Source organism: Aythya ferina (genome assembly GCF_964211825.1).
Source record: "Aythya ferina genome assembly, chromosome: 5".
NCBI classification, from domain to species: Eukaryota; Metazoa; Chordata; class Aves; order Anseriformes; family Anatidae; genus Aythya; species Aythya ferina.
The window spans coordinates 32,640,151-32,654,275 of NC_140301.1; the positions used below are offsets into that span (position 1 = coordinate 32,640,151).

Genomic DNA, 14,125 nt, shown 5'->3' on the forward strand with positions numbered 1-14,125 from the left:
ACATGGGATTAAAATCAATTAGAAATCATATCTTGTTCTGTAAGTGAACTCCAGGTCTGTACAGCCACCTTGAAATGGTTTAAAATCTGAATCTTCCATGCCACAAGTTGCCACAGAAGAGGGAAGCATTCATGAAAACAAATTTCTTGATGGTTCAATCCCATTCCATAGCAAGAGAATATATATATATAATTTAAATATTATGTGTCACAACATAAATAAAATTTCTGTCAGATGAATGCTCTTCAGCTGAACAACTTTGTTGACATCAGGTAATAGTCATAAAAGCAGCCTACAGCAGTTGGTGTGCAAAATGAAATGTGGGGCTGACTGCAGGGAACAGGCAGACAAGCTTACTTCTGGGGCTTCAAGTAACCTTGGCTGACACGAAATCATGGAACCTGAAGTGTAAAAGGACAAACCACAATGAACTTCATAGTAGCAGGAAAGTATTTTCATTGCTTGAAAAAAAAAATAAAATTCAAACTTTGTCATCACATTAAAAACATTACATGAGAAGTAATAAACATATTTACACTTCTGTTTTGATTATAAATATACATTATATACAAAATAATGTTATAAAACGTAGAAAGTTCAGTGCTTCTGATTTTTTTTTAAATTACTGAAATACTAGTCTTCAAAATAAACTACAAACAGACAAACTAAAACCCATATTATTGATTTCTGAAGGTCATCTTCAAAATGGTCCTACACAGTCAGAGCAGAAGGTCAGTAGTGGACATTATGAAGAGTCTTGTCTGCACAGGTCAAGGCATTAGATGGGCTAGTCCAACAACAGGCTTTACAAGGGCAGGAACATTGCTGTCCGAGAGATAGCACGGTCCAGGTTTCTTTGAAGAGATTTTGTTTCCTCCCTCCTCATTCCGCCCCACCTCACAGTCTCATTTCATTACTGTCACGGCACTTTCCACAGGGGTGCCCAATATTATTGCTGTAAATGTGTAGATAAGAGTTTCTTCAGGCCTCTGTTTTCCAGGGGCTAGCTTCCTCTTTTCCCTGTAGAAGTGGGGGGTGAGAAAGGAACAGGACTAGCCTAGGACCTTCTAACTCTAACCTCCACCCGTCTTGGCAGAGGGCCTCTCAGTGGGTGCTTTGCTATTGGGCATTTGGAACCAGGGTGAGGGACAGAAGCAGAGATCTGCAACCAGACAGAGAAATACAGGGATGACACTGCTGCTCCTCCTTCAGAAAGTAACAGCTGCAACTTTGAGACTATTTGCAGTAGGTGGCACCTAATTCAGAAACACGCTATAAACCCCCAAATTTGTGTCAGAATAAGGGGGTGGGGGAGAGAATGAGGAAGGAGAAGAAAAAAAATAATGTCTATTCACAATCACTGGTAGTGCAAAGGGCATGAAAACAGCTGAGACAGCTCAGCATGTTTAGGTTCTAGGAGCTGATTGATTTAAAACGCATTTGTAAGGCTTTAAATAGAACTGGGATAATGTCTCTCCTCATTATCAATAGGGAACAGGCAGTAGACATTCCTTATCACAACTTTCCCTTCTTGGATGCTTAAATCCATGAAAATCCCGTCCCATATTGTGGCTTGGGTCAATCAGTTCTCCAAAGCATCACCAAATGAGATGACGTAAATTCAGTATCCCTCTTTCCTTCCTCCTCTTGCCCCTTAAACTGTCTCCAGTACATGCAGCAGGAGAGAGGAGACGCAAAATGACGTGTAGCAAGAAGTGTCAATCACCCCTGCCCAATACTGTTCAGGTAACTGCAGAAAGAGCAGTCAAGTCTCTGTTTGGGCTTGTTAGATTCTCTTGACACATTTTAGGCACTTTTAAACCCGGAAAAAAAATGGAGACCTCACTTATACTGTATCCATTATCTGCATAGCAATGTGTCTTTCTTCACACCTTCCGTGGCAACGTCTGTGATAGTTAAGTGCCTCCTCCTCTACCAGCACCTCCCATAACCAGAGTTCTGGAAAGCCACAGGTCTGTCCATGAGGAACTGGCCTCGATATCTTTTAAAAGCAAGTCAAAACATAAGCATTTTAACCCCTCTCTCTTCCCTCTGCCTCCCTTCTTCTATAGCCAGTGAGATTTCTGGTATCAAACTTCAAACAAGGGCAGTAAGAACAAAAAGGTGTATTGCATCTTTCAGTAAATTCACAGTCTGTCCAGTTCACCCAGTTCCATCCTCCGCCTGAGAGCAGCAAGTTGCATGTAATTAAAAACAGTCCAATCCAGTTCTGAATTGTAAACAATGCAGCAGGAACGTCCATCTACTGGCATTACCAAATCTGAGGTGCAAATGGGCTGATCTTCAGTCTTATACCTGTCAGGGCATAAAAGTAACACAACAAATGAGAAGGAAGCACAGAGTACAGCAGAACTAACAAATTGTAATTCAAGCCAAAGTAATTTAAGCCAGATATTACTACAGCTTAACTACAAGCATTCAATGGTTTTGGCTGGATCCGGAGAGAGAGAATATTCAGCAAACAACTCAACTATAAGACAAGAAGCCTCCCTACCTGGAGTGAGGGAGAAAATGCCTAGGATAAACCTTACAAATCTGGGTGCTTAACATTAAGTCTCTGTGAAAGGCATCTGGTATAACGCGATAGCTTGTGTGCCAGGGAGAGAAGTTTCAGGGTCCTGTCGTTCTGAACATACAAGTACTTTGGGGCTTGCCTTACGTAAATCCAGCTTTGGTCAGCAAGATCTTCCAAGGAAGATACAATATTTAGGTCTGTTAGTGGCAATGAAGTGTCTAACTGACATTTGTATCTTTGAAAATCCTTTCAGTTGAACTTTTAATATTACTGGTTGACTTGTATTCCGGCTTGCCTTCGAGCTGAAATCTGATATCCGCCCTGGCAAGGGAGACAGAAATCTGCAGGTCTGTCTTCACAGATCGCTGCTACATGGCACAGCAAGCTCTCTTTCTTGGAGTCTGGAACTACCTGAAACTAGTCCTAAAAGTGACTGACTTCACTGAAAAGGACAGGTATTAATTGTTGATAATTCTTTGGGAACTGTTTGGATCTTCGGTAGATGCTTTTTTGAAGTCTTAAGATTATTCATTGCTAGGCACCTCTTTTTTGTATACTGTTCTCGAGCTTTTCAAAATAATGTCAAAATTTAGATATGTTTATCAGTGACTTAAGAAACAGCATTAAATTGCTGCAGCCATGAACATATAGCTACAGCTTAAATGCCAAGAAGTGAAATTTCCATCCATGTCTTACTACAGACTTTTTAAATGTCTTTTATGCCTATCCACTTAGCACATTCAGTTGCCTCCCATCTTCTGTTGGAAATCTATAGCTTTGCCTGTTTCCACAGAACATGGATTACCCATAGTAGTGATGGGAAGAAAAACATGGTTTTACATCAGTGGATTTATGAACTATTATTATTTCATTTTTTTTGCTGACTACTTATTTAAGAGGAAATAATCCTATGATGTACTGAATGTTTATGGGTTGATGTTTGGTGCTTTCATCTCCTTATCTAAACCCAGAATCTCTGGTTTTAGAGCTGCTAATTTCTGTGTTTTATATATATATATATATATATATACATATATATATATATATATATATGTATATATATATATATATGTATATATAAATGTATATATATTATTTTTTTTCCCCGTTGTACGTTCAGTTTGCTTGGGCACTCCTGTCAGCCACAGAACAGAAGGGGTGTATGTGGGGATCCCTGGAAATTGAGTAACCTTCTCAGATCCAATTCTAAAGGATAATTTGCCTGTTTTACTTTGTGAATTTATGCTTGTTCACCCGCGTACTTACTTACCTCTGTGGCTATGATGCACTCATTCCTTTCTTCTGTTATCACAAAGACGGACTGGTACATTGAATCCCTTGGAGAGCATATCGCTGATATCCTACATTCCGGCTTTTCACTAAGGCAGGGCAGAGAGAAAAGGGCGTTAGTTGACTACTAACACTCCTATCTCTAAAAATTCAATGAATATGGAGGGTTGGAATGAGATAGCCAAGGAGGTGTGGGAGGGAAGGGCAGAGGATGAAGTTTCACGTGTTCTATATGATGGCAGGACAGTAAGCGAGGGAGGTGGAAGTCAGGAATAGCTACTGTCTTGCTAGATTTCTGCCATGTCCAATTTAGCTACGTACTCCTCAGATCCCTCAGTGCACCTGTCACAAGCAGGACCCAGGCAAGGCTTTCAGTATGTGTACAAGAATACTGATGACCTAGTGAATAGTTGCCATTTTCTTTTTTTGAAAAAATTATTATTACTCTAACCTTCTTTTCAGTAAGCAGATCATTTTACCTTCTTAATAACCAATATACTTATTTTAATCGTTATATGCTGTACTGTTCTTTCTCCAAGATCTATTGAGGAAGAACAGATACTTCTTACTTTCATCAGTAGACTAGTCACTCCCATTTCCCTTCACAGCACCCATACTACCAGCACCCTGCAGAAGCTCTCAATTTAATTCATTTAGCTATGGATACCACTTGGCCACTACACACATACATTATTTCAAGATTCATGGCTTTGCTCTGGTTTATTTTGTATGCTATCTCCCCGAGTTTTTTTTTTTTTTTTTTTCCATGTTTTCTCATCTGCTTCTACATGGGTATGAAGGTGAGGGGGGGCTGAAGAAAGACTACAAGGAAGACTGCATTCTCACCTATGTAGTCGAAGTGGAGACTTTTCTCCTAAACACTTTTCACTTTTGTAATATTTATCTTCCTGTGTCCCTCTACTTGTTAGGTCTTTTACCAGATTGTAGTCCAATTTATGATTCTTGGGTTTGTAGTTTGACTTCTCCAGCCCACAGTCCACTTCGAGGTCTTTATTTTTGTTGGTGTTTTTGAGCTGGGAAGCTGGAATGAGATTGTCCTTCTGGAAGTCAGACAGGTTGTTCATCGTCTCCAAGTCCTGCTCTGGGTGCATCCTCATCTGCCTGATGACCATTGCTATCATGCAGAACAGTATGAGCAAAGCCACCAGCCCCACTCCCATGGATATGGCAATCCAGGGGACTGGTTTAGGAGGAAGTGTAATGGGCACTGAATAAACTGGTAATTCACAGCGGCTGCCCATGAAGCCAGAAGGACAGTAGCAGACAAAGTTGGCACTATAAAGTCCACTGTAGCATGTGCCTCCATTCTCACATGGCCCAGAAGCACATTCATCTCTGGTTTTGATGTCACAGTTCCTGCCACTATAGCCTGGCAAACATGTGCAGGTGTAATCGTTGATCAGGTCGTGACAAGTTCCCCCATTGGAACATGGGTTCCTGGCACAGTCATTGATGTTTATCTCACATTTCTTACCAGAGAAACCAGGCCGACAACGACACACGCGAATCTGACCAAGGTAAAAGCAATTACCATCTGAGGAAAAAAAGTAAAATAAAAGAAAAAAATAAATCAGTCTCCAATGTACTTCACTTGGAAATATAAAGCTCTGTCCGTAAGCATTTTATACTACCTCAAGAAGAGGGAGATTATTTTATAAAACAACCACACATGAAAAGTTCCCTCTAGCTTACCCATCTCCCTTTAAAAATATGCCCCTTCTAAATAGGTAGTAAAGTTAATTTAATGTGCATAGTTCTGCCATCTATCTCATCCCATGGTAAAACTTGTGCATTTTTTTCCTGCATAGAAAATGCCAGTGAAAGTCCTCCCCCCAAGAGGCCAAAATTAGGGTAGATGTGGAATACAGTGAGGGAGAGACTAATATATTAGGGGAAGAGTAGAGGTCAGATTGGATTTCTATCACTTCTGCACTGAAAAGCACAAACAAATCAAGGGGACGTGAGAGTTTTTGATAAAAAGACTCACCATTTGCACATGGGTTGCTTGTGCACCTGTCTACTTTTTTTTCGCAGTTCGACCCCGTGAAGCCGAAAGGGCAAACGCAAGTGTAGCTGGCCCCTTGTTCTTTTTCCAAGCAGGTGCCACCATTAAAGCATGGAGAATCGATACACGTCAAAGCGCTGTGCTCACAGTGAGTTCCGTAGTAGCCAGGGGGGCAGAGGCAGTGGTAACCATTCTCCAGATCCTGCAAAACACAACATTGGCCATTGTAATTTGATGCCACCAAAGGATAGCTGCTTGCGTGTTTCTTTTTGGTCAGCGTGTGCTGTTCTGTCCCAAAAGACAGAACTGAACTTTTGACTGTGGCAAAAGTGACATTTGCAGAGTAAATAACTGCAGGCTGGTCTGTGAGGGATAGAGCTGAGAACTGGTTTATTCGTCGTGCAGGAGTAATCGTGCAACTACACAAGCTGAGCAGACGCAGTTGTAGGGAGCCTAGAGGCAACTAGGCAAAAACATGACTAACACCACTACACAGCTGTGATAAGGACATTTATCCTCTGCATGAGAGCCTTTTTTTTTTTTTTTTTTTTTTTTTTTTTAATAAAAAAGGGGGTTATTTTGCTTTGCTATTGAGAAGTCCCACCACTTAGATAACAAAAAAACTCATCTCTTTTTTGAAAGTAATGTATGTCCAAGGTCTTGGGAGAAGGGAGTCGGGTCTTGCAGCATTAGCTTTAATCAAAACATGCATTGGATTACATCTGATATTTGTAAGCCATCAGTCGTTATCAACAGGTAGGATCAATCATTGACTGGCTCTGAAAATACATTGAAACACAAGACTGCAGAAAACTAAAAGTGAAGAACTCTGTTTTGCAGAAAGTGTTTCATCTGTTTTTCCTTGTACCAACTGGCACTACACTCCATAACAGAAAGCAGACATTTTATTTATTATTAAAATACAGACTTGGCACATTTTTGTATGAACCTTCATTTGGGAGCTTATTTTTTTAAAGATCTGCTCCCTCACAAACCTTGAATCTTGCCAAGATCTCGTAATGGCTGCCACAGAAACCTAAGGATCAGTTGACTAGTTCTAATCTAGATGATACATCTCCTCCTGTAACAGACTTCCTCCCCTGACACGTCCAGGGAAGGGTTCAGTATGATAGTTGTGAGCGTCAGTAATGAACCTGTGTACTATCAAATTCCCATTATGTTGTTACAAAACCATTTCTGAAAAAGTATACTGGGGCTTGCTTCACACAAAGACTTTACATTTAAAATGCCCTTACCGTGCAACTACCGCCGTTCCTACAGGGATTGCTGTCACACTCGCTGATCTCATGTTCGCAGTCAACGCCGGTAAAGCCAGGTTTGCATGAACACGTATAGCTGCCCTGGCCAGTGTTCATGCAAGTTGCTCCATTTTTGCACGGTCTGTGGTGAGTACAGTAGTTCAGATCTGCAAAGATACCAGGTGTTAGAGAAAAGAATCTCTGACTGCTGGAAAAAGGCATTCATACAAAAACACCATAGTCAACGGTAAAGAATTTTCAATTTTAAAAAGTCTTCCATTTTGTTATTAATAGGAATATTGGAGGTTATTATTCAGATTATTATCAGTAATAGATGTTTCAGATTGTTATGAATTTTACATATTGCTCTCCATCTATCACCTGAGCTCTGAATTTTGGGAATCTTATCTTTCTTAATGCTTTGGTATACTCTCCTTTTTTGTGTGTGTGTAAACCTGTTAGCTGTAATGGGATGTGGATGCCAAAATGTACTTTGTGTGTATTCTCAGAAAGACTCTCCAAGGCATAGTGGACAGATAGTCTGTGCACAACATGTCACATACTAAAAGAATTAGCCCCATCTTTAAAAGGTGTGCTCCAAGGCACGTTCTGGGAAGGCAGGAAGGAAATAAAAATGTTTAGGCTTGGAGATTTAAACAAACATTAGAAATCTTTTATTGTTTATTTACCATGCTCTCTTGTTATGAATGTTAGTAGTTTAAACTGTCTAAATGCTCTGCCAGCCTTGATGGCCCTTTTTATTTTCACTTAGATCTGAGACAGAGGTTAAGCACACAAGTTCATAGGACGCAAGTAGAAAATCTTTATAAGCACTATAAATACCAAAGACTAATTGGAATACAACTGGTTAATAGGTAACTACAAACAGAAAAGAAAAAAATCTGCAACTTTACTTTTCCTGCTTAATTCAGACTTCCCCATCTTAATCCTATAAATGTCTTGAAAACACTTAACTTGCTGTGAGTACTTAATGATCTCAGTGCCAGCAGTGCATATATGGCCTTGAGGACATGACTGCTCAGCTGGCTACAGTTCAGTGATTCAATGGGTTGAATAGGTGGAAGTGGTCTGGTGTACCTTAAAATGGAACCTGTACTTTTCATTCTTGCTTACATGATTTTTCTCTCATGCTCCAGACTTATCACATGAGTTAACTTCCTTGTATGCAAAATAAGGAAGGCCCAAATTATGGTGTTTACTGCTGCTGGAAACTGTTTAGTAAATTGTTATAGTTGTACAGGGAATACATTAAACTTAGCTTGAGAAGACAGAAAACTTGCCTTGTCAAAACTCATCCAGGTGGTGTTGTTTTTCAACACCTACCAAAAAGGCTTGCTTGTTTTCAGTGCAGACTACTACAAGTTAAGTATTAGTGTCTGAGACAGCCTTGGTACAAATTGATGCCTCTCAACGTGTACCTTACTGAAGCTTAATTCTAGATCTGATGGGTCAGATTCCCTAGTCCCGTACTGAGGAATACCCAATCTAGACCCAGAAGCACAACATTCGGAACTAACCTTGATCACAGAAGAGGCCACCCCATCCTTCGTCACAAATGCACTGCCACTGTGTTTTACAAGTCCCGTGGCGGCAGCCTATGTGGGGAATGCATTCATCGCAGTAGCGGCCTTGCCAGCCAGGACGACAGCTAAAAGAAAAGTCAAATTAAAACATTAATGACATGGAAAAGAGTTTAAGTTTCTGTTACAAGTTTCTATTACTATTCTGTTTTAACTGAAGTTCGGATTGCAATTGCCATCTACTCACATGCACTCTCCTGGCTTGTTGCAATATCCATTCTGTTCAGTACATCCAGACAGACAGATGGCTGTAAAGAGAACATAAAAAAAGCAGAAATGTTTAGGTAAATACATATGCCACTACAGAATACACTTTTAAAAGGGAGAATGTCTGCTTTTAAAAATATGCTTCGAAAACCGGTTTTGCACTTTCAAAGCTTTGTTTTAAAAATTCTTAGTACGAGGAGTTCTGGAGCAGGAGGAAGTGAACAAGGAGAGCCGACATCTGACAAGTTGTCCTTTATTTTTCTGCTTACACAACAAACATGAACTCTTGCAGCTCTCATAGAAAAGGAGCAAGTGGTGGCTCTGCCTGTGCTAACAGAAGACTGCAAAAATCCAGCGGGACCCTGAGCCCACAGTAAAGATTCCTGCTACGACAGCGCAACACCTGCCCCATCTCCTCTGGCAGCAGAAATGGTGTAAGCCTCTGTGGGCAAGCTGTGAGCATGTTAACTCAGAATAGGTACAACTGACTCAGTGATAATAGCCAAGAGCCCTTCTCTGCTTTCTTCACTGCTCACAGAGGTGCAGCGCAGCATTAGCAGCTGCAGCAACGGGGGGAGCAAAGTCCTCAGCGTGCCGCTTTCCACAGAGGGGAAAGGTCAGCAGGAAAACACAGCCCCGAGCTCTGCCAGGTGCACGATGTTTTGCAGCAGCGCCGTTGCAGCCACAAGCAAACACCACTGCCGCACTTCAAGTTTTGGGATTGGGGTGCCTTCACCGAACAGTTTCCTGATGCTTTAGGGGGTTGCCTTTCCTTGAAGGCCTCTTCAACTACATTCCTGTCCCAGTGCAACTCTTGGTTTAGCACAGAGCCTAAGAAAGCTGGCGCAGGTGATATATTTTAATACTCTGAGACACCTGCTAGCTTTAGAGACCTGCCCAGTGCACAGGCTGGGAGGTGGCACAGCCTTTCACTGGGAGTCCCTCACCCCAACCTAGGCGAGGAGGCTGCAGCTGGCTGCCAGCACCCTGTGGAGAGGGGCGATGCCACACGGCCGGCTGTGAGGCCTGGGCAGCTCACGGGGCTCGTGCAGCAGCCCTCGTGCCCGGCCCCTCACACACCCGATGTCTGTCACAGCCTGGCACTTACGCTCGGTGCAGTACTCTCCGGTCCAGCCGGGAAGGCAGGCCAGGCTGCCATCGGCCTCGCAGACGTAGTGGCCGAAGCGGTCGTCGCGGCGTTTGCAGAGGCGCGAGCAGCTGTCCCCGTAGTAGTTCTCGCTGCAGACCACACGGTAGGAGTAGCGCAGCTGGGTCAGCGGGCCCTTCTGCACGTCCTGCGACCAGTCCTCGCCCACCGCCAGCGACCGCTGGATCGCCATCTGGCTGATGAGCCAGTCCTCGGACGGCAGCTGTGAGCCTGGGGGACAACGGACGGTGTCAGCAGCCTGCTACCACCACCACCATCACCACCACCATCATCCCCATCACCACCACCACCATCAAAGCCATCACCACCATCATCACTACCTCCATCACCACCGCCACCACTGTCTGCCCCAGGAACCCCTGTCCCAAATGTGTGTGTGCAGTGGCCCCACTGAGGAGGGTTGGAGCATTAATTTGGTGCCCCCGGTTTTGGTGAGCGTTAACCCAGGCTGCGGGGGCTCTGCGGAGAGAGGCCTTTCAAAGCGAGGGCTGCTGTGCTGCTGGAATATCCTTTTTCCTCTCTTGTCAGAAAAACATCCCAAAGCCATTATTCCTTTCCAAAGGGCGGAATTCGAGAAAGGTGTAAAATACAGGAAAAGGCGGCCGGGGCTCTTTGGCAGCCTCGCAGCTTTCTCACCGCAGAGCTCCTTTCTTTCCCACGCCAAAAATAAACCGGAGGAAACGCAATTGTGTTGGAGATTGGGTCGGGACAGAATCAAAGCGGCCCCTGATGGATATCGTTGGGGGACCGGGCTGCTGATGGTCGGATAAAGCCGGCCGTGAAATTATCGGATAAACAGCTGAGCCGGGGGGGTCGGGGGAGCGGGGGGGGGGGCTGGGACCGGGACCGGGGCTGGGACCGGGACCGGGGTTGGAGGTGGGGAGGGGGGGGGGTGTCGGGAGCGCGCAGCGAGTGGGGCGCGCCCCCTGCCGGCGGCGCGCGGCGCGCTCACCTTGCGGCAGGTAGTTGGCGGGAGCGTGCCAGGCCTGGATGATGAGCGAGAAGGTTCCCTGCGGGCGGAGAGAGCAGCGTCAGCACGGCCCCGCGCCCCGTGCCGCCGGGTCGTGTTATCCCTCACCCCCCACCCCTCTTTTTTTTTCCTTTTTTTTTCTCTCTTTTTTTTTTTTTTTTTCCTTAAAGGAAGCTCTGGCAAGAAGTCTACCGGCGGGAGCGGTTTGCTCCGCGCCAGCTCAGCCTTTCCCTGCCGCCCTCCTTGCCCCGCGGCCGCGCTCGGCGCTCCGAGCGGAGTCTCACCGGCCACGTGAAGTTAAAGGGCAGCTTGATGGGGCTGTCAAATTTCTCCGTGTCCTTGACGCTGAAGGAGTTCGTCCCCAGAACCGGGGTGATGATGCTGCCGAAAGTGCAGGGCCCCGGGGAGACCACCGCCTGGAAGTGCTTGAGGCACACGCGAAAGAAGGTCCTGCAGTGCGGGGCGCAGGGCTTGCCGCTGGCCAGCGACCCGTGGCTGTTGACGAACTCGTGCAGCTCCAGCTGGAAGACGCCGGAGCCGGCCACCCCCTGCACAAAGGGGAGACACACACAAAAAACCCAAATCACACCTTACCCGGGCTCCGCCACGCGAGCTGGCGTCCGTCACCCGCTCTGCGCTCCGCGAACCCCTTCCACGTATGCGCTTAGTTAGCTCGCTGCGTGATTACCTGCTGCAAAACCATTAACAGAAACGTCAAGCCAAAGCTGCGCAAGGCTGTCATCCTCGTGGAAGCGGCGCTTCCAGCTCTCCCAGGGTTTAGCTTTCCTCCTGTATTCCTCAAAGGGTCCGGGTGGGCGCCCCTCGCAGCGCGACCCGCCCTCGCCAGTATTCCCCGAGCAGCGGCAGAAAGCGGGAGGTAAAAATCCAGGTGTGGGGTGAGACCGTCCCCTGCTGGGAATGAAATCCTGCAGCCAACCCCCGAGCTCCGACCGCTCCTGGCGCCTTTGTAAACTCCAAAGCCGGGTGGGTTTGGGGAGAGACGCGAAGGGGAGTGCTTAGTGTTGGACCGCTCCTCCTTGGACTGGTGCGAACAGCGCTCGGTAAATGGAAAACTCGCTTCCCTCCGAGCTGTTTATATAGTTGCCTCGCATCCTCGCAAGCTCATTATGTAAACCGTCAGTCAGCCTCACGGGCGATCCCTCCCCTTTTCCATCTTTCCTTTCTGGAAAAAGGAGCCAAATGTTGCGGGGAGCCCGCAGAACCGGCGCTAATTCCCTGCTGCCGCTCCGCTGCCGCTGCCGCCGCGCTGGCCGCCGAGGAGCCGAGCTGATTAGGAGCGAGCCGAGCATCTGTTGAGATATTTACAGCGCGGGGAGGGAGAGCTCCCTGGAAAAGCGGACGCCTCTCCGAGGAGCAGCCTCCCGGGGCGGCCGAACAATAGGGGCCGAAGCGTTGCAAAGCACCCGTCCTGCCCGCCTCGCCGCCCCGCTCGGTCCCCGACAGCCGCCGGTCCCGTCCCGTCCCGTCCCGTCCCGTCCCGTCCCGTCCCGTCCCGTCCCGTCCCCGCCGCTCCCCGCCCTTGCCCCGCCGGACCCAGAAAGCAAAAGCAAAAGGGGCGCTCGCACGGCACCGACCGGCACGGCTCGGCACGGCACAGCTCGGCAAGGCACGGGACGGCCCCGCCACCGCCTCCGGGACGCGTCGGGGCACCGCAGCCCGGCCGGGGCTGGGGGCGAGGAGCGGTGGGGACCCCCCCGGGGAGCCGGGCTTGGGGCTGGGGGGGGCAATGGGGGCTGTGGGGCGGCGTGTGCCAGCCGAGCGTCGGCCTGATTGCAGCGGGCGCTTATTGTCGGGTCGCGTGTCCCTCATTAAAGCCAAGCACAGAGAAGGCCTTTCATGTGGCTGTTTAGTTCAGCTTGTTAAATGGATGGGAGGCCGGAGGGAGGCGGGGGGGTAGGGGGGGGGTTGGGGAGGGAGAGATAAACCTTCAGCTGTATGGTAATGAGGTCTTGCCACCTTTATGCCAGCGCCGCGCTCGCAAGGCTGCGAACCTTGGCGGCGTGGGCACCTGGGGAGCCGCCCTGGGGCCTCGGGGCTGCCGCTGCCGTTCCCCAGCCCGGGCTCTTTTGGGACCAGGGGGGAGAAAAAGGGGAGGAAAAAGCCGGGTCCCGGCCGCGGCAGCACGAAGCGGCGCCCCCCGGCCGCGCCTCCCCGCGGAGCCGGTCCCGGGGTGGGGAAGGGGATGGGGATGGGGAAGGGAATGGGGATGGGGATGGGGATGGGGATGGGGATGGGGATGGGGATGGGGATGGGGATGGGGATGGGGATGGGGATGGGGATGGGGATGGGGATGGGGATGGGGATGGGGGGGCACCGCGGGCACAGTGCGGGGGCTGCGGGGGAGTCGAGGCGCGGGTAGAGGCACCCGAGGGGAGCTCTTTTGTCTCGGCCTCGTAAACAAGGCGGGAGGAGGAATGTGTCGCCGCTGATGGACTCGGAATTTTGCGGCGATCCGCCCGGCCAGATCCCGGCTTTACCAGCAGCAGCGTCAACTGTCAAAATCAAATCTGATGCTAATAGCTTCGGTACTAAATAAAATGAGAGGCCAGATAACATCAGTGCTTGATAAATGGTAATGAGTGTCTAACCTAGGGGAACAGAAGGGCTGTGGGGCTCTTTAATTCAGTATTGAAAGGCTAGCTGGGTACTGCAGGCTCTAGCAGATGTTAGTATGTGTGTGTTTTGATTTTTGACTTGTATTGGACGTTTATTAGGCTAACCAGAGCCACCCCACGCATGGCCACTTGGTCCAGGCACCATCTGGCACAAGCAGGGCGGCGTGCAAGAATAGGCCCCGCTTTGGTGCTGGAGATCCACAGGCAGCATCTACCATATGGACCCGGAGCTAATGTAGGTTAAAGCAAGACAAGCTGATCTCTGCTTTTCACAGCTCCGCCAAACCTCGCTGCAATCCCCTGGCTGCGCACCTAGGCGGGTGCCACCACCTTCCCAAGGCCCGGTGGCTGCCGCCCTGAGCTTTGCACCCAGTTTGCATGCTCTGCCCGGGCTCCACAAGTCGCTGCAGCTCCCCACGTGTCCCCACAAAA

General features: G+C 47.8%; 1 protein-coding gene across 2 annotated transcripts; it reads right to left on the reverse strand.

Moving 5' to 3' along the window:
• Window positions 1–439: 439 nt before the first annotated feature.
• DLL4 (delta like canonical Notch ligand 4) lies at window positions 440–12,494 on the reverse strand. 2 transcript variants are annotated; one of them, XM_084521383.1, is made up of 11 exons: window positions 11,746–12,488; window positions 11,342–11,605; window positions 11,040–11,097; window positions 10,028–10,297; window positions 8,900–8,960; window positions 8,650–8,780; window positions 7,109–7,278; window positions 5,835–6,054; window positions 4,673–5,381; window positions 3,807–3,915; window positions 440–2,316 (listed from the first exon to the last, which is right to left on the reverse strand). In XM_084521383.1, the coding sequence occupies exons 1-11, from the start codon at window positions 11,797–11,799 to the stop codon at window positions 2,311–2,313; spliced, it is 2,052 nt and encodes a 683-aa protein (XP_084377509.1). In that variant the 5' UTR covers window positions 11,800–12,488; the 3' UTR covers window positions 440–2,310. The 2 variants fall into 2 exon arrangements, with proteins under 2 accessions (XP_084377509.1, XP_084377508.1); XM_084521382.1 differs by lacking the exon at window positions 440–2,316 and having other exon boundaries at window positions 3,762–3,915; window positions 11,746–12,494.
• Window positions 12,495–14,125: the final 1,631 nt, after the last annotated feature.